Source organism: Marmota flaviventris, chromosome 5 (genome assembly GCF_047511675.1).
Source record: "Marmota flaviventris isolate mMarFla1 chromosome 5, mMarFla1.hap1, whole genome shotgun sequence".
In the NCBI taxonomy this organism is placed as follows: domain Eukaryota; kingdom Metazoa; phylum Chordata; class Mammalia; order Rodentia; family Sciuridae; genus Marmota; species Marmota flaviventris.
The window spans coordinates 105,753,265-105,779,088 of NC_092502.1; the positions used below are offsets into that span (position 1 = coordinate 105,753,265).

The 25,824-nt window shown below is 38.1% G+C and overlaps 1 protein-coding gene across 1 annotated transcript in view; it reads right to left on the reverse strand.

The window, feature by feature from the left end:
- Mrps27 (mitochondrial ribosomal protein S27) overlaps window positions 1-25,824 on the reverse strand; it is a 90,450-nt gene that overhangs the window by 12,482 nt on the left and 52,144 nt on the right. Inside the window, exons 5-7 of the mRNA XM_027927871.2 lie at window positions 4,686-4,800; window positions 2,429-2,507; window positions 468-583 (exon numbers count right to left, since the gene is read on the reverse strand). Coding sequence (XP_027783672.2) covers window positions 468-583; window positions 2,429-2,507; window positions 4,686-4,800 — 310 coding nt within the window. The remainder of the gene's footprint in view (window positions 1-467; window positions 584-2,428; window positions 2,508-4,685; window positions 4,801-25,824) is intronic.

Genomic DNA, 25,824 nt, shown 5'->3' on the forward strand with positions numbered 1-25,824 from the left:
AGTGGCATTTAATTCCCTAGGTTGTAGTCAAAGGTAGCTGCCCACCTGCTTCCTTGATAGTCCATGTCCAGCTCTTATCAATGACCCATTTCTGAATGTCTGAAGTCATTCTACATAGGTTAAGTTTCCTACTATTCACAAGGGCTACGGATGTAGCTAAGTGAAAGAGTGCTTGCCTGACATATAAGAGGCCCCAGGTTTGATTCCCCAGCACTGCAAAAAACAAAACAAAAAATAAAAACAAAAAAAATTCTAAAACAAACAAACAAAAAAAACCCAACCAAACCCTCCAAAACATTCAGTTCCATTTTGTTAAAAACCAGTAACTAGAAGGTACAGAAATAAACAACTTTTTTTTGATTGTGCAAGGTCACATTAGATACCTTTTCCTAGACTTCCTCTAGGTAAGAAACCACCACTTGCTCTTTCCTAAAGCTTTAGGTACCACTTTAGTGCAGATTACTTACACTGAAGTCTGTCTTCTTTTCCAGACAGTGGTATAAAACATACAGGGAGAGAAGCTGGGTGGAAGGCACTTCAAAGGCTTCTTGCATCATGATCTCAAAAACCACAGATAAAGCATCTGGGTAAGAAGATAAAAGTGAAAATAAGTTGTAGTAACATCACCAAATCTCTAACAATAAATACTTTTTAAAAGTGGAGAATAGAGCTGGGTGTGGGGGTGCATGCCTGTAATCCTACCAACTGGGAAGGCTGAGGCAGGAAGGTCCCAAGTTGAAGGCCAGTGTTGGCAACATAGTGAGACTCTTAGCAAATCAGTGAGATCTTGTCTCAAAATTAAAATAATAAAAAAAGGGCTGGGTATGCAGTGCCATGGCAAAGCACCCCTGGGAAAACAGGCCTTTCTCAAGCCTTTAACTTCTATTATACATACTGTACAATATGAAATCAGGTGCTACTACATCAACATGTTCCAGGACACTGAATAAACCACTTCATTTCTCTTGGCTCCCAGTATCATCTTTGTAATGATAAAATGCTATTTGCCCTAAATGCTTTAAGAGATCTGTTGACAATCTACCAAGATAGTATATATGAAAATGCCTTGAAAATTGTGAGGCAGAATTAAGCACTGAGGCACACAGAAAGGAGATGCATCTGTTTTCAAGGTCACCCCTGACAAGCAGGGCAGAGAAGCTGGGCTCCTAGCACCATTCTCTGCACTGGTACCTTTCCAGTGAGGCAGAAGTAGACAAATGCCAGAGGAAATCCCAATCCCAAGTGTCATTTCAAAGACAACAGAAAATTGATCAGTATAAAAGGGGACAGTAAGATCCAGTTTTAAAAGACTTGAAAGAAGGGAAAGGAAAATGCTCATTCATAAATTATAAGCCCCTGAGTATAACATACAACATATTTGTTTTCACATGCAAGCTGGTCATAGGAGAGCAGGCCTTGAGCAATTCTTATTTTCCCTTGATATTCTACAACAGATAGAAGCTAAGAAAACCAGTTTCAAGTAATTTCCATTCCTCAGTTATTTGTTGTTAAAATACAGAATGCTAATATTGGTTTAAAATATAACGTCTGCACACATCACAAGTACAGTAACTATTTTCAACTGAGTTAATCTGTTGCTTTTGTATATACTCATAATTATCAAAGTTAGCATGATTTGCAGCTGCTTCTGGCCAGCTGCACATTGTCAGGGTTCTAAAGGAGGCCATAGACATGAATATCTATATTCTTTTTGCAAATGGGGAAACTGAGATAGGCAGGCAAACCAGGAAGTCATCTAGTGTGAGTCTAGTAAAATAAGAACTTGGAAGAGATTTTCTTTTAAATAAACAAACTAATAATATTTTAGAACCCAAGGCCAAAAATCTGTTTAAAAAAAAAAAATCCAAGTTCGGCCAACTGTTCCTTACAGAATTCAAAATTACACATGCATATTAAATCAAATTTACTTTATCCTTTATTTATATTCTGCATTTCAAAAAGCTTAGATAGTAAAATTAGATAAACCTGTATAATTAACATTTCCTCTGTAGTCATTTATGTATTTTATATTTCCTATCCTAGATGAGTGAGGATCCCAGCTACTTGGAAAGCTGAAGCAGGAGAATAGCAAGTTCAAGGTTAGCCTAGGCAATTTAGCAAGCCCTGTCACAAAAACAAAACTAAAAAAGAAGGTTTAGAAATGTAGCTCAGAGGTAGAATGCTCCTGGGTTCAATCCCCAGTACTGAAAAAATATATTTCCTATTCTAACAACCATTAAAAAAAGGGGACAATATTAAACTTTTTTGCCTAAATGACAATATTTACATGAAAATTTTCTGACTAAAAGAATGATGTAAAGAGATGTCATTAAGAAACTAAAAAGTGGAAAGTGCCTGCATTTATATATTTCCCTTTAGAAGCTGAAAGCCCTATAATAAATAACTGAATCTGGGTTTGGTTTCCTACCTTTGTAATTTTCTTTCTTTATGAAAGAATCCATCAGTAAATTGAATGTAAAGTTATCTGGAAAAATTCCGTATTGAACCTGTAATATAAATGAAAATAAAGGTGAAAAAAAGAAAAACACATCCCAATTTAATGCAGTCTGTAATAAATGCCTATGTATTATTCAGGATAAAACGTGTCACCATTAGCTTTAAACCCTATGACGATCATTTTACAGCATCTGCTGACAGTGAAACAGAAGCTGTGACTCATGAGGTTTGGTAATTAGAACTGTTGGTCAGGGTGAGAAAGTTGCGAGTGGGTGTCTGATTTAAGACAATTGATATGTGAGAAAGCTCAATTCTAACACCTTGCCATAGCTAAAAACAACATAAAAAGAAAAAATCAAATACCCCCCTAACTGGTTCAGTGATTTTTTTAAAGTATGAATAACAATGCAAAAAATGGATTCTCAAGAGAAATATACATTGTGCAGCATATTCTAGTTCTTGGCCTGGCTTTTAAAGACCCAAGAAAAATGTTAGCAAATATTTGCTACTAACCAGCCTCCTGGGATATTGTACTTATAAGCAGCTGAGTATTTGAGAATCAGATAGACAGATACTTTAAGAATAAAATTCTAGGGATAAATGTGGACTCTTTGGCATCTACCTCAGAATTTTCTAGGAGTTCCTAAACCATACAGATTCCTAAGCCTCAGATCCACAGAATTTCTGGAACTGGGCACAGAAACCTGAAGCTTTAGTGAGCATCTTATATGATATTCATGCACTACTACCACTGATCTAGATTGTAGTTGCATATTTATTTTACATTCTTACTTCAATAGGTTAACAATTTCCCCAACACCCCCCCTCCATTCTTCCCTACCAGAAACACCCAAGAAAGTTTTCCAACTACACTCACTGCTTTGGGAGGTACTGACCCCAGCCTTTTAAACCCTAACTGTGAAACACTGCGGAACTAACTTGCTGTCACTGGTGGACTGCACAGGATGCCTCAGGTGTGCTAAATGGAGAAATGTTTAAAAGCCACTGTTTTAAAGGTTGTAGCTCATGGGCAGGATCTGTATTTCTCAAAACACTCATCCAAATTAGCACTAATCCCTAGGCACAGACAAAAACCAAACTATCTTAGGATGATAAATCATTAAAGCTGAAAAAGACCTTATAAATCAACTGATTTGTAATTCTCAACCCTCATTATAAATTAAAATCAGCTGGAAACTAAAAATAAAAATATTTATGAGGGATGAACAGGCAGAGCACAGTGGATTTTTTAGGGCAAATTATCCAGCACAATGCTATAATGGTGGATATGTATCATTGAACATTTCGTCGATAACCAAAAAATGTATACATTAAAAATGAACCTTAGTGACTTTGTGTGATAATGATGTGTTTGTCAATTCTAATAGATGTACTGCTCTGGGGCAGAATTTTTTTTTAATCTTTTTTATCAAAGACTGGGGCAGAATGTTAATTATGTGGGAAGCTAAGTATATATGGGGACAGGAGACATATGGAAAATTTCTGAACTTTCTGTAAATCTAAAATTGATCTAAACACTTATTTAAAAAACTAGAAACCATTAAAAACAAACAAACAAACAAAAAAAACCCCACACCAATGCCCAGGCCCCATTAAGAACAATTAAATTAGATTCTTGGGGGGCAGAGATAAGAACCTATACTTCTTAAAGATTCGTGGATGACACTAATGGGAAGGCAGAATAGGAAATCACTGATTTAATACAACTCGCTCTAATTAGAGTTGAAAAAACAAAGACCTAGATCCTCATCTCAGGCTTGAGGTCAGTAGTCAGAGAATGCAAAGACACAGGATGAAATATCTAGGAGTACAGTCTTTAAAAATAGTATAAGATAAGTTTGAATACCTTTGAGATGACACACCAGCAAAACTGGTCATTTTCCCTTTATACTTTATCAAAAGGAGCTAGGCAAGAAATCCTAGGCTTAAGGGTAAAGAATGAAATGACCACCAGTACAGAGTTGTTCTGATTGAACTATCTTTCAACCTTTACCTGTCCTTTCTTGAGTCACTATGCTTGGAAAAGTATCAGCTACAGAAAATTTATTTATAATTTGTTTTGTTGATTACACTCAGCCCCATTTTGAAAAGGCATCTGAGGGGAGATAATTTATAAAAGTTATTTCTGGTACTATTCCTTGCTGTACTGTAACATGTACAAACACCATATCCTCTTAACTCAGGAAACACTCCAGGAAACTACTCACCTTATTTACAAGGGTATACAAAGCTTTGTCTTCTGCACCATATTTTAGACACTGTCTAATCCAAGTGTGGATAGTCCAGTCTCTTAGGTACCAGCAGTTGGGACTATGTCGAAATCTAAATAAAGCACAAGAAGAAAGAAAACTGGTGTCACCTCTTAAATGTCAGTATCAAAATACATCTTTCATCAGCAGGTCTTCTCTTAGATATTTACTCAGTGCACTCAATGTGACCAAAAGTTATACGTCAACAGATGATATAAATTTGAAGTTGAAACTCATTAATTATAAGTCTGAAGCAGGAAAGAGGAGGCAACATAATAAATAAGAATTTATAAAAAATTTCATTCCTGCTGGGCGCAATGGCGTACACCTGTAATTTGAGCAGCTCGGAAGGCTGAGGCAGGGGGATTGTGAGTTCAAAGCCAGCCTCAGCAAAATCAAGGCACTAAGTAACTTAATGAGACCCTGCGTCTAAATAAATACAAAATAGGGGTGGGGATGTGGCTTAGTGGGCAAGGCCCTGAGTTCAATACCTGGCATTAAAAAAAAAAAAAATCCTTATTTAGTACCCCTGCTTCAACATTTTTTTTTTTTTTTAATATTTATTTATTTATTTTTAGTTTTCGGCGGACACAACATCTTTGTTTTATGTGGTGCTGAGGATCGAACCCGGGCCGCACGCATGCCAGGCAAGCACGCTACCGCTTGAGCCACATCCCCAGCCCCTGCTTCAACATTTTAATATGATATTTACAAGACATTATTTGGAGAACAGACTCTATTAACCATGGCAGCATGTAAATACAAAGGAGATGTGAAGCTGATGCTCATATTTTAAGTTTTAAAGCAGATGAGCACAAAAAAAGAAAAACAGAAATTTAGAGAAGAGGAGGAGGAAGAGGAAGAAGGAGAAGAAGGACGAGCCAATTTGAACTTTCATGTCCTCCATGATCCTCAACCCACCATATTCTTCACAACTCCATTCTAGCCCTTTGGTCTGTTTCTTCTTGCTTCCCCAACTCCCTAGTGGTTCCACAAGTTCTAAACAGCTGAAGATGAGGTGTGCACCAGTCCAACAGTAAGATGAGGTATACACGGAGCAATACCACAAAGGAACTGGGAATGCAGCCCTTGCCTCAGTGCACATACATTGCTAACACCTGGGTGGAAGCTGCTTCTTGCTCCTCAGGCTCTATGACAAAAAAATCAAGCTGGAGTAGAGCAAGGGATGTGAGGAGGCTGTATCCAGGGCTTTGTACTCACTCTTTTTGTTAATCTGTTTTGATTAGGATGGATTTTCCTATCTCATATCATGGCTTAAGTTCCCACATGGGCTTTTAACCATCAGGAAGTAGGGTGATCTCTGGGTTCCACAAAAATTAAAACTCTTTTCGAGTACTGGGACTGAACCCAGGGGCACTCATACAGTGAACTTCTTTCTTAGCCTTTTTAAAATTCTGAGATAGGGTCTTACTAAGTTGCCCACTTTGCCCTTGAGCTTGTGATCCTTTTGCCTCAGACTCCCAAGTAAGTAGGATTATGGTGTGTACCACCAGCCTGGCTCAAAATCTTTTTTAAAAAGAAGGAATGACCTAGCATTGAAGAGGCTCTAGGTTCAATTCCCAGTACAGACCAAAAAAAAAAAGAAAGAAAAGAAAAAGAAAAAAAAATAAACAAACTTGGAGCTAAAGTATTTTGTACCATATTCAAGGGCTGAGGACACAGGCTAATACTAGCATTTTTAAGAGGCTGATTATTCAATCTGCCACACGCTCTTTCCTGCCATCTGCCACTGGGATAGTTTTGTTCTGAATAGGTGCCAAAGTAAAAGCTGAAAAAAGGAGAGGAAGTGAGAACTAGTATTTAATTTAGGCTATTTATTAGTTCTCTGGTGAGATGTTTGGCAAAATAAGATCTGAAGATGTTTTACAGAATTATGATCATGTAGCCCTCCCCAGTTTTTCCTATTTCTTTTTTAATATCTTAGTTTTGGCTGGAAAATGTCTCTTTCATTCTAATTTTTCTCTTTATAATTAGCTCTCTTAAAATCTGAAAGATAAAAATATGTCAAATTAAGTTCATGATTAAGAGTTCCCTGACCAGAGAAAAGCATTGTGTAGGTGCCCTAGATACAAGTTCTAATGAGATCTTCTGAATAGAAACGACAAAATACAACTTTCAGTATTTCATGTTTTCTCTTTCATTTTCAAATCAATAGCTGAACTGCTTTCTTCCTTTTCCTTGTTACTCTTAAAATTTTGAGAGTGTAAGATGTACTGGCCAGTTGGGCTTGGTGGCACATGCTTTTAATTCCAGTGACTTGGGAGGCTGAGGCCAAGGCTTGAAAGTTTGAGGCTATCTGGGCAACTTAGTGAGACCTGTCTCAAAATAAAAAATAAAAGGGCTGAGTGTAGTTACGTGGTAGACCACCCCTGGGTTCAATCCCTAGCACCACAAAAACAAACAAATGTATTGGCCAATGTAGTTTCTTTCATTTATTCTTTAAAATTTTTGTGGTTCTGAGGATTAAACCCTGGGCTGTGTGCATGCTAGGCAAGTGTTCTACCACCTAGCTACACAAGAGCCAACTTTTATTTTTTAAAGGAAAAATGTCAAATGAAATATCAGGTGCATGGCCCCTATGATAGTGATACTCCCTTGGTAAACTCCCTTGGTAATTAGGGAATCAATTGACTTGCTCCATGTGACTCGGGCCTCACAATTCTTGGTCCATAGATTTTCAGTGAATAAAAAAACAGCTCCAATCAACATTGGTATTAAATGCTACTATGTACTGATGATTTTGCTAACATCTATAGTATGTATAAGGAATAGTAAATGCCCCATATGAGGCCTCATTACAAAAAGAATATACACATGCCAGGTGCAGTGGAACCCAGCTGTAATGCTAGCAACTCAGGAGGCCAAGGCAGAAGGATCACAAGTTCAAGGTCACCCTCAGAAATTTAGTGAAACCCTCAGAAACTTAGCAAGACCCTGTCTTTAACAAAATAAAAAGGGTTGCTGGTAAAGTTCAGTGGTACAGTGCCCTGGGGCTCAATACCTGGTACCAAAACAAAACAAAAAAAAACCCCATACACATGTATTTAACAATAATACAAGGTGAGGAGTAAAGGGCCAAAGACCAAGGGGACCACTAGATGCTAAAGAATTTTTGTTATAGTGGTTATTATATTTAGTCTATTTTTCATTTTAAAACAAACTAAAATTAAAAATGCCAATTTCCTCCTTTACCCAAGTACTTTAGACCTAAACCTCATTTTCAACCTAACCTTCTGCCTTAGGATGTCTCAGTGACCAACACTTTTTGTTGCTGAACTTTAACCCAAACCTATGACTATTCATGACTATATCCAACCAAAAACCTCTTATTCATGATCAGCAGGTTATTTTTAGACTTATAACAAAGATGACAGTGAGAACCTAGATATGGACCTTTAAAGTTCAAATGAAAATTTATTTAAAGCCATTTGTTAACTTTCTAAGGCAACCTTCAACACATGGAAGAACAGAAAATAATTTTCTTTTCAAAAGTCTTTTCTTCTCACACTTTATTCTTAGAAGTCTAAAAAGAAAGTTACTCATAATCATCTCTGTATAGTAGCCCTTGAAGAGGTTTGTCAGGATAGTTCAGGCATGGCTACCTGTATGACCTCTGCTCTCTAAGACCTAACAATCCATATGACAGCAAATGTAGAGGACGTTTTCAAGCAACTGCCAACAGTATGTCAAATTAGGAAATGAGTGGGGCTGGGGATGCAGCGTAGTGGTTGAGCACTCGCCTGGCATGTGCCAGGTTTCATCCCCACTATCACAAAAACCAACTCACTTCAAATCAGGAATAAGAATCAACATACACGTATTATGAAACATGTTGCCCAAAGTGCAATTCATGCATTTCCCAGTCAGGCAGCAAGTAAACTCTTCTCTAACCCCCAAGCAGTGTTAAAAAGAGAAATTAGGGAACTTATGTGAGTAGCTATATGGAACATAAACCAGAAAAACACTGGGCCAAGTAAGGGCTGAATTTTGGTTGGTGAATGTGGGAAAAATTCCAGGGTCAATAACTTCATAAGCAGTTCACATGGATAAATGTGGGCCCTTTTCTAACTCTCAGTTCTGCAAGAGGCAGGTAGACTCTAGATGGGGACTTGGTCTGCATCAATCTCTGGACCGCTGGCTGAGCACTCTTACTTTCAGCCAGGAGAAAGGCAATGAGAGAAGAACACAACTAACACATTGAGTTTCCAATTTGCCTGCAAACAGATTAGCTTTTGTTCTTGCCTGCTCCGACCACCAGCCTGGCAGATTACATTCGGCCACTGTAGGAGTCCCCTCTGTGCCCCATGCCATCAGCTGTTGGCTCACCTCGACAAAAGCTTTATTATTGCCTAGGACAGCAGACTGCCAAGACAGGCAAACCATGAGTGTGGAAAAGATAAACAAAAGCAACCTAAATAACCCCAATGATGTGTTCATGAAGACAAGAGCCACTCTGAGTCTCCAGCTTATAAAATGTGAGTAAACTTAGAACAATTCTAAGGAACTGTGTATTTCTTGGAGGAAGGAAGACAGATGGAAGAAGTGCACACCCCACTTCTAGCTCTGGTTCTTAAAAATTGGTAACCATGGGAGAAGAGATCTCTCCCCAGAGTGAAGTAGGGTTTCCAGGTGAAGCCAAAGCTTGTCTAGGAGGCCCAATCATGGCCAACCAATGCCAGGAACTGAGAAGCTTCATCTCAGTTCCAAATCAGGTCATATGTAGAGCTGTTCAGGGCACTGGCCTGCATTCTGTTTTTTGACGACTGATGCCGCCAGAAAGGCAGAAGTGCAGAATCACTGCCTGCAAAATGGACATGGGAGTGGAAGTTTTGGATATTTTAACATTTTCTCAGAAGAGAAGGGAGGTCATTAGAGGTCAAGAATGAAAAGAGGAGATGTAGCTCGGTGGTAGAGCACTTGCCTAGCATGTGTGAGGCCCTGGGTTTGATCACCACCACCATCACCACCACCACCACCACCACCAACACACACACACACACACACACACACACACACACACACACACACACAAACTGTCTAAAGAGTGAAAAGGAAAAAATACTAGAAATTTGCTGTAATATTATAGAAAGGCCCTTACAGGTGTGAATGTCACAGGGGATTTATTATTTGGGATCAAATTCATCGTTTACTTTTTTTAAAATAGGATATAGGGGCTGGGGATGTGGCTCAGTGGTAGAGCACTTGCTTAGCATGTGTGAGGCACTGGGTTCAATCCTTGACACCACATAAAATAAATAAAGATGTTGTGTTCACATATAACTAAAAATATATATATTTTTTAAAAAGTAGGTATAGCTGTTCTACCATGGGATTCAAATGAAGGTATATTACTGTTGAATGGCAAAAGTGGCAATGCTCATTTAGGATCACAAATAAAAATGCTCCAGGCTGAGCAGGCCTCATGTACAAATGCCAGACAGAGCCTGGAGCCCAGCAGCTTCACCATTTAGCTGCAACACTGCCTCTTCCACATGAGTAAGCAAGCTTTCCACACTGTTTATCTGATTATGACAGCCACCAAGCTTAGCCACACACATGCAGCTTTCCTTCTTCCCTAGTGAATTCTGTATCCTGTGGCAACAGGCTTTCCAGATGGGAACCTCAGCCACTGAGTTGGGTGTATACGGGGAAGGGAGAGGGGGTCAGGGTAGGAGGAAAGCAAGATTGCCAAGAAGAAAAGCAGCTGGCTCTAAAGCCTGTAGTGAGGACTGGGAACGCTATCAATGAAGCAAGTGTACAACTGTCAAAAGGGTTGAGTGCTTCTTTGAACCAAAGAGCGGAGTCATGTGACTAAACCAGAATCTGATTCAATCATTGCTACCCACTTTCTCCTTCTAAAAAGATAATTAAAAAGACAATGACTTTCTTTCTTTTCATCCTGTCAGAAATTCTGGTTTCAGAATTGTTAGTTTCAAAAGTAATAATTATTAGTAAGCCCCAACTAACAATCAGTATTATTGACTAAAATCTTTTTGCTGCTTTAAATCCCAGATTTATTCTCTCCCTCCACCCACTCTCTGGGTACTGGTCATTGAACCTAGAAGTGCATTAATACTGAGTTACATCCCTAGTCCTTTTTATTTTGAGATAGGGTCTTATTAAGAAGTTGAGGCTGGCCTTGAACTTGTGATCCTCCTGCCTCAGCTTCCTGAGTTGTTGGGATTATAGGTGCATCACCACACTTGGCTCCAGATTCTTAAAGAGGAATTTCAGTTAATTTTGATTTTCAACAAACATTTATTGAGCCTGCACTAAATAAATGCACCAAATGCCAGGACTACTTTTTGCCCCCCACAATCCACCAAAGGTCAATCAGTCTGGCCTTGAATCTTTTCAATTAATTTACTATCTACCTCACAATGTAGATAAAACTGTCTTTCTTTAAAAATATAGAGATACACCCACATATTGAAAATCCTTAAAATAAAACAAAAATATGATCATAGAAAATTTTTATATATATGCTTGTGCTTGGGGCTGAGCCAGAGCCTTGAACATCCTAAGCATACAACCTACTACTGAGTATACTCCAGTCACAAATATTTGTAAGTGGTGAAAATGCAGTAAATGACCAAATTTCATCTTTATATTATAGAAATCTAATATTTTTCATTTTTAAGGTCATATTTACAGAAATACAATGGACATAAAATGGCATGCATACTTTTCAGTCTTGTAGTTCTACATGTTTTAGCAAATGCATCCAGCTGAATGGCCACCACTATAATCAAGACATGAGAAGAGTTCTAGCATTCTAAAAATTCTGTTGGTAGGTTTACAATCTATATTCTGGCATTTTCCAAAAAAGAATTTGAAAAAAATTAAAACCCGGTTTTCAAGTAGTTTTGAGTTCTATATACAGTCCTTAGACCTTCTGGTATCCCTGCCTGCCATTCTAAAAAGGGTGATAAGTAAGTGGATTTTAAGTAGAGAAGAACACAGGCATAATATCCTGCAAATGCAAAGTGCTAAATGAATGCAGCATAATAACACATTTTTTGAAATGAAGATGGATAAAAGAGGGACTTGTTAGATATCTGAATCTGAATTTGTCAGGCCCAGGGCTTAAAAATGAGGCCACTGGCATCTCACCTGGAAACACACTAGTGTGCTATGACATAGTAAAAACTACTCGAGGAGAAATACACCTAGTCCCCATGCCCTCCCATAGTACAGAACTCAATCACAAATGGAACACACATGGTCAAATCATTCTCTCTTCTGTTTTGTCAGATCTACCTTTCTCAATCCAGGAGACATATACCTTATTCATGAAATGTGCACTTACCAAGTAGCCACCCTGTGGTAGGCACAGGGTTTTATATTCTATCCCTGGTGATCTATCAATTTCCTCTAACTCTAATCTAAAAAGACATCTCTCCTTTTCTGATACAGGAAAAAAATCACCCATAGTTGGACCCTCAGTCGGTCTCAGTTGCTCTTTCTCACTTCCAAGGTTTACGAAGGAGCCAGTCAGAATGAAGCTAGTTGCTTGTTGCCTGAGGCCTGGAACATGACTTTATCAGCCTTTAAAAGCCAAAGTATGTGGATAAACTGGGAAGAGTGTTTGTGGGGAGAATGGGAGAAGAAAGAAGTATTTACAGATTATTGAGGTGCCTTCCTTGTGATGGTACTAAAAGCAGAAATGGCTGTCTTTGTGGCCACCAACTGACAGTTAGTGAAAGTGCACCCAGAAGCCCCTGCTGGGATTTCTCTGGTCACTCTGAAGATGCACACACACTGGCTCACAGTTAGGTTCTGGGCTAGGAACAGTCCCAGCAGGCTAAGGCTGGGCTAACAGGAGAGGGCCTTTGGCTAGGAACAGCAGGAAGTTGAGAAAAATTAGATCTTAGAACTAATCTTCTTTATAAAAGCATATGAAGTTTTCGGATTGCTTGATTTAGGCAGAGATAGGGAAATATTTTTGGTTTTGAGTAGGAAAACTATGAGCCATGAATAAACTAGTTTCAAAAAGATATAGATATTTCCTGATGTCTACAAAGGCCCAGGCTAAAAACTCAAAGAGTTTCTGTAAAATTATGAATCATAACTAAGACAGGAAAATAACATATATTTATTAATCATTAGTACATCTGACTAATTTTGAGGGAAGGGAAGTGAGAAAGGAAAACAAAGGAATAAAACAGAAATAAAATGCAGTATTTCTAAAGTATTCTAGGCTTAGTGAAGTTGTGAGGATTAGATCTGCCACAAGAGAAATGAGCAGGAAAAGAGCCTGGCCCAGGAGATGCAGCACTCGCATATAAGGCAGAGAAGCAAGCCACTTTGAGCAGATTTATGTGTATTTGTGTGAGATTATGGATTTCTTTAGGGGTGTTTCTGAGGGAAGATAGGCTCAGCACTAATCTGGATTTCTTAAGAATAAGATTTTTTCTTTTAAAAAGAAAGCATCTCAATGTTTTAAACATTCTGATTCTCTTATATATTAAAAAGTCAAATATCTAAGAATTGTTTATAGCAAAAGTAAGACTGGACATTGGACTTCCTTCCAGTTATACAACCCACAAGTTCAGAGCTAGTTTCTATTTCTGTAATGCTACTGACTCCCCTATTAAGCCTTTAAGCTCTTAAAAGGCAGGGGACATGTTTCCTATCATTTTGTGTCCTACATCTGTAAGTGCTTGATAATTTGGCAACACTAAGATTTATAAATATCAATAATGTATATTGAAATTCATGAGTATTATTTATATTTGAAACAGTAATCCACTTCCAGTTTTGAAGTATCATCCTGACTATAAAGCCAAAGCCAGGAGGAAATGCTGCCTGTTTTGTACAATGCAAGAGGAGACTAAAGATGATGGCAGAGGAAAGGGACAAAGATGTGGGGCTTGGTGTAGTCTAGTGTTCGGGTAATTTTGTTTGGCCCATGTAGTATGTTTTCACACACAGTATATATACCAGGCCCCTGAAATCTCCTTCTAGCACTTAAATTTAATGATTCTAAAGAATAATGACCTTATATTCACTCATTTAAATACCAGCCAATAACAAGTTTCTATTAAACCAGCACAATGCAGCAATACAAATGAGTGAATAACAACTTGAAGACAAACAAGCTATCACTCATTTCATATCTGATTCTACTCCATTCCAGTAACCTCCATTCCCCCATCATGTGAATATCCTGCTACCTACTTCAGAAAGCCAACAGAGATTATTATGGGGATAGCAGAGCCTGTAAGCTGGCATCTAAAATTTTAATATGCAATGATACAATCAAAAAAAGGTAAACTCAAAGTCCCTCAAGTACATTTAATTATTATTTTTGAGGTACTGGGGTGCTCTACCACTGTGCTATACCCCAGATCTTTTATTTTTTGAGACAAGGTCTCAAAAAGCAATGCCTCCACCTGATTAAGGACTAGAAATTAAGGATTATAAAAACTGTGAGAATAAACCCTTTTCTTTATAAATTAATTACCTCAGGTATTTGTTACAGAAAGGTGACTAACACAGTGACCCAGTGACCTATGCTCTGCTCCCAGTCCCCATTTGCTTTCTTGTGTTGCCCAATGGTTAAAAAAAAAAACAAAACAAAACAGAATGACTATATTTACTAGACAATTCCTCTAACTAACCAAACCCAAACTAGTATTTTAAAATGAAACTGACCAAATGTAAGCTTCATGTTGTAAAAAGGCTAAGGGCTGGTACTTTAACAATCATAAGAAAGAATGGTTATAAATTTTGAATATGGGAGAGCTGTTTCTTTAGAAATAAGCCAAATACAAAGGTCTGAGTTCATCTGTTCTGGCTGGTGAATTTTCCATAAAACACCATGCCTCAGCAAAACAAAAGCTCTTAGGTTGGCCCAGAAAAAGGGAATGAACAATTTGAAAAACATCTTTTATTGCCTGAGAAGATTAAAACAATGTCTAAAAGTGCCAGGAGAGTTGCCTCAATGTGACTACAGGCAGCTTTCCAAAGTCCCTCTGCTTTTCTAAGTATGAGTCATAGGGAAAGAAGAGAGAGCTCCTTGGCAAAAATACAGTCTTTCCCTCCCTTGTTCCAATCCTCCACCCTCACCCCTTTTATATTATAGGGGGGGAAAAAAAGAAAGAAAGAAAAGAAAGAAAAAAACAAAAGAAAGAGAACAGGAGGAGGAGGAGGAGGAGGAGGAGGAGGAGGAGAAAAGGCTTTGGTGGGTAATAGTTAAACAGATTCCAGACAGGCTTAACTGAAGAAATTTGAACACCAGGGAGGCAAAATATCATTGTAGAAGTGTCTATTGTTTGCCACTGTGAGCCACAGACACAGGGAGGCATCTTCTGCATTCTAAAAAGAGCTGGGCTCATTGATCATATGTCAGACCATGGCTGCACTCTGTGGGAGGGGAAGAAGAAATAAGCTACGAAAATACCTCTGCTTCCCTTGCTTCCTAAACATCATTAGCTCACAATGCTGGACAATTACACCGAGCAGGAAGGGGTGGGGCTTGTCCCTTGCGAGTGCATGTTAAGTGGAATTTCAAGCATGGCAGCATGGAGGCTGTCTGCCCTACAAGACTGCTTGCTACAACACATGCAGCCCCAAGAACAGGTACAAGTTTCCTCTCATTAATTTCAGACAAAAATAAATAAATAAATAAGTAAAAAAAGTAGGGAAGCTTTTTTATTGTCTTTCTCTTTTTTTAAACATTGAATAACATCAAGGAAAAGCTGAACATTAAACTAGGGAAAGAATAGTTCTACTTGTGGACCTTACATGGAATGATTTCTTACAACAAAATGAAGCATCTGATGAGGGCAAAGCTGCTCTCTTCCACTTCCACTCATTTTTCAACCTACCAAATCAAGGCATCATTTATGCTGGGCACTAAGTGACAAAGATGAATAAATGTGTTCTTTGCCTGCTATGAAGCTGGATTTGCATTATTAAAAATCAAGCATTTTTTGGATCAGCTACAAGTTTCAAAGATTGTTTTGCAAGAATCATAAGCAATTTTTAATTTATGCAACATTAAAAAAATCAGGTCAGGGCTGGGGATGTGGCTCAAGCGGTAGCGCGCTCGCCTGGCATGCGTGCGGCCCGGGTTCGATCCTCAGCACCACATACAAACAAAGATGTTGTGCTCGCCGAAAACTAAAAAATAAATACTAAAAAAAATAAAAAAAAAATTTCTCTCTCTCTGTCTCTCTCTCTCTCACTCTCTCTTAAAAAAAAAAAAGAGCTTTAAAAAAAATTTAAAAAAAAAATCAGGTCAGTAGAAACATGAATCCAAATTTTCATCTATCTATCTATCTATGTGTAGGGGGGCACTATATCTAAAATAAAGCTGGACTCTCCTCCTTTTACTTTCCAGAGGAGGAAAGTTGATGTCTGCCATTTTCATGCAAGTTTTGAACCTGGGTTACTTTAAGGTAACATGTGTTTTTGCTTTTGCATTCAAGGGCCTGACTGACAGAGCTGAGCCAAACCACAGTAATGTGTGCTTCTCCAGGGGCACGAGGTCAGGGACAGAAGCAACAAAATGACTGTTGGCTCAGACATGAGGGAGGACTGACTCCACCTTTACAGTGGAAACCCATAGGCACCACCACCAGGACATCTTGGATGCAGCGCTGCTCTATTGAAGCAGACCTGGCTCTGACTCACTTATTGACTTGGCTAAGTCATTTATCCTGAGAAGTAGTTTTGTCATTCATAGTAACCCTAAATCACTGGGTTATTATGAAAATTAGGCAAACATTCTGACAGCTTCTAATCCTTTTTGGAACTAAGCAGGGTAGAAATATTCACATATATTATTACAATAGTTTATTTGATTAAGTGCTCGATGGCATTATATCTGGATGGGTGTCCTTTCCAAGGCTAGGTGTATTAGTCAGCTTTCTCCTTACTACAATGAAATAGCTGAAGCAGGCTGCTTATGAAGTAAAGGGAGGTTCATTTTGGTTATAGCTCTGGAGGTTCAAGTCTAAGATGGGGTGACCTTATTGGTTTGGTGATGTCATAAAATTATGATGTGAACATGTGGTAGAGCAAACAGTTCACATATGGAGCCAGGAAGCAGAGAGGGGCAGAGCTAAACTGGATCCCAAGATCTCTCTACCCAACTTCCCCGCCCCCTTCACTGTGCTAGTGGGGATTGAGCCCAGAGTCTTCCATATACTAAGCATGCACACTACCATGGGGCGATTACACCAGCAGCCCCAGAATGCCTTTTGAGGATGTTTCTCATGACCTAAGGACCTCCCACTATACTCACCTCTTAAAGGTGCCATGCTGGGGACCCACTGTTTTTGGTAATAGAGAATTATTAAGATACAAGAGTTGACATTAGATGGAACTTGTTCCTACATTATAATCTCAGGAAACTGACTATGGAACCTATTCTGTAAAATGAGAATAAAATGGTACCCACTTCATATGGTGTAACTCTAGATTGATATGAGGATTAAGGAGATAAAACATGTAAACTGCTGAGCACAATGCCTGGCACATGGTGATTTCAGAAACACTGGACAGAGCAGCTGATGTAGCCACATGCATAGGGCCACGGAATTAAATGTGAGCTCTTAGGACTCTTTCCATCTATATGGTAGATGGCTTACTGAGTGCTGGGTACATATATACAGCAAATGCCTGATTGCTATTAGACACAAAATAGGAAGAACAAAGTCAGTAAGAGGGTAAAGAGTTCCTTGTGCTCTCATTCTTCTGGAGACTGTCTCAAATGAGAAGCTGGAGGGCAAAGCCAAAGGGAGAACAAAAAGGCTTTTTACAATTACTAAGGCTCAAAACCAATCAGAGTAGGGCTGTGTTAGTCAGTCGATGACTGGTTGCAGGGTTCTGGATGTTATCTATGATAGAGAAAGGCTCAGAACAGAGAAGGATGTATGTGATCTAGTGAGGAATTAGTTTACCCATTAGTGTTCTTCTGCCCTCAGACTAGCTTCCACAGCTCGGAAGACAGTTATAATACAACAGAGCTTGTATCTGGAGCCATGTGGCAGCTCAGTGTCCACCAGCCTCTGTTTAGAGCAGAAAACTAGGAATGTGAATGACAACAGAAGATAAATTGAACCACTCAAAAGAGAAGTGCCAAGCACTGCTCATGGCTCAGACCTGTGCTTCAGGAAGATCACAGGAGGAACTAGGTACCTGTGTAGAACATGTCTCCATCCAAAGATGGGAAATACAGGAAATGAGCAACAAAGGAAAGCCACTGCACAAGCCACTGCCTCAGCCTGGTATCTTTGCTCCCCCACAGGGGTCAAGAACCCTGTTTCCATCACTTAAGCACTCGTGGCAACCTGTAAAGAGTTTAGGGCGAAAGCTCCTGTTTCTGCTCCCAACCCAGATGCAGCCATCAGCTCTTCCAGGCAATGTAGACAGAGCTGCTGACAGCAACCACATGACAACAAAAGGCCACTAAGTTAATGGAATATCTATGAAAAACAAACACCCAATAGGTTTTCTCATGTTGAAAATGATTATGGATACAAACAACCACTAATAACTGTGCTTTAGGATGCTGTGTTACGAGGTTCAAAAATGAGAGACAGATCAGGCAGGCTGTTGCTATGGTGACCATAGAACCTGATTTTCTCTAGGGTTTTGTGCTATCCCATGCAACCATAAGACAGTCTAATTTATTAGCAATACATGCACTCAGTTTATTTCTGGAAATGAATGAATATTTATAAAATAAAAAAGTACTGAAGAATGGCTTCTTTTGCCCTGATCAGTTTGTCCAAAATATTAACTGTTACTGAGAATGATGATGGAGATGATGATAAATAACAATAACTCCAATGTACTGGGCACTTACTGTATCAGGCATTATCCTATGGCATTATATATACATTTTCCTTTTTACAGAGTAGGAAACTGAAATTGAAAGGATAAAAACCCAGCCTAAGAGCCCATAATGACTCCAACACAGGTGGCTTTTCCTTTGGTTTGAAATGGACTGCTGGTTGAATCAGAAGTAGTGTGCTTGCATTTAGATAACCTGCTTTATTTAAAACAAAAAAAATGGTGTCACTCTGAACACTAGAATTGCACCTTATGCAGCAGAATGTTCATATGGGAGGAATGTAGAATAAAGACAAAACATACTTATCTTTTCACCTCATGACATTGCCAGGGTAGCCTAGTAGTGATACTTTGCTGGAGGACCACCCCCCAAACCCACTGGTCTTTTTTCTGGGCTGGTCACTTTCCCAGAGAGAACTCCTCCAATTCCTCACTGAGAGGCATAATTGTATCTCCAGGGCCACAGTCCTTCTGACTCAATTTCTACAGAAAGCAAACCACCAAACTCAGTTCTAGCATTTGGGGACATTTTCTACCCCTTATAAGGCCTTCCCATCAGTCCTCCTGCTCCAGCTCCACTGGCTCTCCATAAGAATCCTGCTATATTGATGAACTTTTCTGGGGTCCTAAAGTATATTTAGACTGCTTTGTTTCTGGGCCTCCTCTCTTCCCAGTTTACATTGGTAATTTTCTTCTCCTGCTAAGTAAATCCTTCGCTTTTTGTCCACCTGTTTTCAAGCTTCCAACATTTTGCTACTATCTCCTTTCTCCTCTCTTTATTTTTTGGATATTTTTCCTTTTCTATCTTTTATTGTCATATTTATGTAGAGGTTTTGGTAAGGACTAGAGATAAGCACATTTCTTCAATCCACCATGTTTATTTAAGCAGGAGACTTCCACAAGCTGTTTGATATGTCTATGAACTGGTCACCAGATTATATAATAATCTAAAAGTACTAATGACAAAGGATATAAAAATTCAAATATATTTCATCAGTAATAACCCTTTGTTAAAAATGGAAGGCGAAACTTCTTAAGATATTTAACTTATTGGATTTCAATTTCAATAGATTACAAAACAAAAGGCTTGATGAAATCTTTAACAACGCTTTCAACTCTAACATCTTTCAATGGAGGCCAAAAACAAATCCCTACACTATGAATCCTTTGTTCACTCTAAAATACTTTATTGAAAACATGGCAAAAATTATGCAGGGCAAACTGAAGTTATTTTAAACCACAAAACACACATATATTAAAACACCCCCTCCCCCGCCCCAACCCTCAGTAGAAGCATGGCATACTAAATGTTACCAGAAATAAGATATACTTTCTAAACTGGGGGAAAAAGGATAACAATATATAACAACATGATTCAGGATCACTGTGAATAATGAAAGAGTTAAATCAAGCTTGGTAAATTCTCTTTTAAAAAGATATGAAATTATGTAGTATTGTAACAACTTTTGAATTTAAAGGGTAAAACTTCAGCCATAGGATCTTTCTGCTCTGATTTTTTTTTTAAACATACTGTTTTAAGGATGTGACTCTACTTTGTGTACAACCAGAGATAGGAAAAATTGTGCTCTATATGTGTAATATGAATTATAATGCATTCTGTTGTCATATACAGCAAATCAAAATTTTTAAAAAACTTAAAAAAAGGGAACTTGACATATGTAAATTATACCATAATTTAAAAATGTTAGAAATAGCACATTTGTCACCTGACCCCAAAGTTATTCTATGCTGGATTAATCTGTGCTATAGTACCAGTCAAGAACCACAGAAATAGAGCAATTGCCTCCTTATTATGTAAGTTTTCAACCTACAGGTCTCTGTGGCGGAAATAATACTGAGTTGTTGATGCTATTATAAATATTCAAGGCTTTTCAATGGTATCAATTCACTTCTGATATCAAATTATTAGACTTAATTCATAGTAAGAGATCACCTAAAATGAGATCCTTTACTGTGGAAATAAGCAATTAATCTTAATGTTTCATAGCATAATTGTGCCTTCCAGTGGGAAAGAGGCACACATGATGTGTCTAATGATGATAATAATTTACTTAACTTTGAAGAACATTTAATAGTTACAAATTATCTCACAAACATTATCTCATCTGATTCTCCCAGTCATCTAGTGAGGTTAAATAAGTGATGAATTTTTATATTTCCTACCACATAAATGAAAAAATAGAGTCCCAAAAATGAACCAAGATATTCTGACTCCAAATCTAATACTTCTCTCCATGTATCAGGCTCCAGTTAAACACAAAATACCTCAAAAATCTTCCCCAAATCTCTAGCCAACTAAAATTGGAAGAAAGGTTAGGGAATTTAGCCCTATAGCTTCTTAAACAATTCTATAAAATTAAAATAAGTATATAGCAGAGGTAGGATGTTCTGGAATGAAAGCTCCTATTCAAATGAAAAGGAAGGTAGACATACATGAGTTCCTACAGTGTGCCAGACACACTGTTTTATACCCACTCTCACAACAATCTTTAGGAGGAGGTGGTAATAACCCCTCATTTTACATTTAGAGAAATCTGGATCAGGAGATGCTAACTAATTTGCCCCAAAGTCTCCCAGCTTAGCTGGAAACAGAATTCTAATCCCAAGCCTACTGAACTCTGAAGCCCCAAAGAAACATACTATAAGCCTGAACATTTATAAAGAACAAGTCAAAATTTCAGTTTTTCCCTAACTTTGAATCTGAACAGAAATACTTTTTTAAAAAGGCAAAAAAGTATAATATCCATCTAAAACTAAAATAAAATAAAAGTAAAAAAATGGGAAGTCATCAATAAAATTTAAAAAAATAAGTGAGTAGTACTTAGGAGCAAAATGTAATCTAATTTGAAATCTGAAATAAATACAAATTCAGATGCCATGAATAATTCTTGAAAGAGGTGAGTGATATAATAATCATTATTATAAAAACAAAAAAGGGGAAAGAAAAAACAAGCAAAAACGTAGTGTTTTGTAAGATATTAAGAGCTCCAAAGCTTGGGGGTATAGTGCCTGTAACATGAAATGAACACAACAGGAACACCTAACCTAATTTGAAGCCTAGCAGAGCACTGAGGCACTTCCGAAGCCAGTTTTTGAACAGGCTGGACTAGAGCATATGCAAGTGCCACAGCCTAGCTTCATGGTGCAGGTGTGCACATGTATGTATGTGTATGTATTTACAGAAGGGATGGAAGGCGGGAGGGACAAGAGGAAGAACCAAGAGGAAAAAAGGAAATAAAGTAACCACCCCCACTCATCCTCAGCATTGACATAAAGCCAATTCCCCTTTTGCCTTAAATGGTGGGGATGGTAATGGCCTAACAGAAAGAAGCAGAAAAATGTCAGGAGTTAGTGAATTTAGCATCACATGAGCACAGGCAACAAGGAGCACTTTCTTGTTTCTGCAGTGATGCAGCACTTAATAGCGCTCGCTTCCTCCAGGAAACACGATTAAATTTTTCATTCCTTGCAATGTCACATGGGATGTGACATTACACGCAAGCCATGTCATTAGGCACCTTTTATTTTGTACCCATTCAAGGCATAAAAAGATGCAAAGGACTGAGTTAAAAGTTCTACTTTAGTGAATTTAGGTCATTCAAAATCAGGACTGCTGTTTGAAGTGTTTAATGCTTTTTTGCTGTCTGGTTACCATTCTTCTTTTCTTCAGACAAGTGTCTGCAGCCAAGAAATACGAATAATATTTTTATTCACCAAATTAAGGTAAAATTCAGGATTTAATAGCTCTATAAAGCAGAACTTACTTGCCACATCTAAAATGTAATTCATTTTTTGATATATATTCAACATACACAAACACCTCTTAAGTAAGAACAGAGTTAGACAAAGGGCTAAGATCCTAGCCAGATGTGGTGCAACAGGCTTACAGTCAATTCCTGCAGTGTGGGGTCCTAGAGCAGGAGGATCACTTGAGCCCAAGAAGTCGAGGCCAGCCTGGGCAACATAGTGGGCAACCTGGGCAACCTCCCCTTCCACCTCTTAAAAATGGGGGAGGAGCTAAGAGCACATTATTAAAGTCAGTGTCAACACGCCCCTATGTAAATACTTCTCTATCACTGTTCCAGCCCCATGCCTCACACAATTCTTTTCTTTTTAGGCACTCAAATTGACAATACACAGATAATATATTCAATAATAAAATCAGTGTGCTGCCATTTTTAACTCTTACATCATTCTAGTCACTGTACTATCCACTGTCTAAATTTTTTTAAAATAAAGATTATTTATTTCATTTACTTATCAAAACAACCTTAAAAAAACCCTTTATAAGGTGAGTACATTATCCCTATTTTATAGATGAGAAAACTGAACATCAAAAGGTTAAATAAGTTTTCCAAGGTCACACAGTCAATATGAAATAAGAGAAGGATTTGAACCTAGGATCTGACTCTGGAACTCTAAACCATTAAACTATCCTGCCTCGTACTGAAATTAGGTGATTTGGGGCAAATTTTTTATCAACCTTCTACTAACAACTGGGACTTCCTAGTGTCCTAATCAGGGTATCAACAGCAAATCAGGAGGGTTCTATTCCAATTAAAATTACCCTTCAGGAAAAGGGGTGTTTGTCTAGAAATTTTGGATTTGTCATTTCAGAAGTTAAGGATAAAATCAGTTGGTTTCAATCATACTGAATGAAAGCCATTATCTTCCTTCTCTCCTGATTCCAGAATGCAATATTATAAACAGATTTGGCTAGCAACTTAGCCCTAGAATTTCCACTGATGAATTCACCAATGACAACCAAATGTCACCATTTTCTCTTACATCCCTTCAAATGAATATCTTAAAGATATCACAGATATGTTCATCTGAGCATCTGATAATTCCACACATTATGAAACTGTTTTATCCCCTTCATGTTTTTTATTAACTTATTTATTTATTTATTTGAAGTATTGGGGATCAAACCTAGGCCACTGCACATGCTGGGAAAGCACTCTACCACTGAGCTACATCCCCAGTCCTTCAAAAAAAATTTTTTTAAAAATTTTTAAAAAATTTTAAGACTGGGTCTCACTAATTGCCCAGGCTAACCTTGAACTTGCAACCCTCCTGTCTCAGCCTCTGGAGTAGCGTGGATTATAGGTGTGCCCACTATGTTCAGCCTTTACGAGTTTATGCATAGATTCACAAACAAGAAACTGCTATCAAATGTAATAGTAAGTATCTTCTAATTAAGAAGAAAAGCTATGGCTATTCCAAATTTTTAAATTCTTACAGGTATTAGTAAAAGAATGAGTGAGGGGCTGGGGATGTGGCTCAAGCGGTAGCGCGCTCACCTAGCATGTGTGCAGCCCGGGTTCGATCCTCAGCACCACATACAAACAAAGATGTTGTGTCCACCAAAAAAAAAACTAAAAAATAAATATTAAAAAATTTTTTCTCTCTCTCTCTCTCTCTTTAAAAAAAAAAAGAATGAGTGAAATAAAATTTCAGGAGGGAGGGAGCTAGGAGAAAGGAACTGTGCTGACTCAGTGGCATGACATCCTATAATCAAATACTGTAGAGCTGGAAAGGGACTCTTCAAATTATCCATTCAACTTGTGCGCTTTCTTCATTTATAAACAAGTGAGCTTGGAATGATTATGCAAACTTAGCCAAGAGCTCTTTGACAATTTCATTGTGTAAATTATGTTAAGTGAGCCCTTGTTTTTTTTCATCCAGCTACCCAAAGTTGCTTAACACTGCAGTGGCTAGAGCTGCAGAAATAAATAGGTTAAGGCAGAGAGGAAGCACTTCAAAAGAAGACTCACTTAGATCAGGGAATTATTCTCTGTGATTTGATTTTAGGCATTTACCTAAATGATTCTCAAAACAATGGGTCTGCTATTTTCTCAAAGCCTGAATGCTAAATAATGCTATGTTATCAGATCTTTAGAATAAGATGACTATCTAATGAGACTGGCCATCTAATGCATTTATCCACTAAATTTATGCATCATGGTGCTAAACATGATTCTTCACAAGACAACTAGCAACCACCTTCTTTGCTCAGGATTTAAGTCAGACCCTCCTCAGATAATTACCTAGATAAGAACAAATATAAGAATAAGTACAGTAGGTATGCAGTCCTATATTGTGTGGAAGGAGAATCACAGGAGATATCCCAGGCACCTGAAACTTAGGCTTTGATTCCCCACTCCACATCCAATTGATTTGTGGGGTCAGGGGAGTATACTGGAGATCCAACCCAGAGCCTCATAAATTCTAAGAAAGTGCTCTACCACAAAGCTACATCCCCATCTCTACACATCTAATTCTTTTTCTTATAATCCTAGTGCTTTTGGTAGAATTTTCATATAACTATACATGCCAGCCTTATTACAAATAGCTTTGTGCCTTTGGGAAAATCTTTTATTCCTTCTCTGTTACAGTTTCCAGCTCTGTGAAATGAGGTTAAATTAGATGATCTTGAACAGCTGGAACAGACTAGAATTGCACTAAAATACTGCCTGGGGAGGTCCACAAATGCTCAGATTATTTTTCCCCCCTCTACATTGAAGTGACTGCAGACATTTCTCCTCATTTCTCCTTCTAGCTGGTAAATCTGCTGCCTCTCCTCTCACTGAGGGTTGCTAATGAGAAAATGATCATTGTGCTTGCTACATTCACTCTGATCCTTTGACAGAGTTTAGCCTGGTAGTAATTCCATTGCTCCGACAGATTCATGTGCATGGGTTTTATGGAAAATCTGTTTCAGAAGATCAAGACTACATATTCTAGCTTGTGGTGGAACGAATGAAAATTATTTTTTATGACGCTCCAAATTTTGTTGTTTTTTTCCCAGGTGGATTAGAGTAATGGTGGTAAAGAGAACAGATTTTAGAGGTGGTTTTCTCAATTGAGATGGATTATGTGATTATTCAGAGTAGCAGAATTCACTGCTTATCTATGCCTGAACTTGGTCTACAAGAAGTCAAAGACTAGGAGAGTGACTGGGAGGTTAGACTCCCTGGCTCCAGAGCATTGCCTATAGAAGCTGTTAGGAAAGCCCACGCATCTAAGACAGTGGGCCTGCTGCTCCAACATGCACTAAACATCTAATTTGAAGCAGAAAGAAGCCTATTGTGCTGATTTTTATTTTTAGAAGCTATCAAGCAAAGGGAGGCAGCAAATTTTGTGCTTTGTATGAGCTGGACTGAACATGAACCCTCTTCATGATTTCAATGACCAAAGACCTTGGGAAAATGTAGGTCTATGATTTGAATGTTTTTCTCGCCTCTAA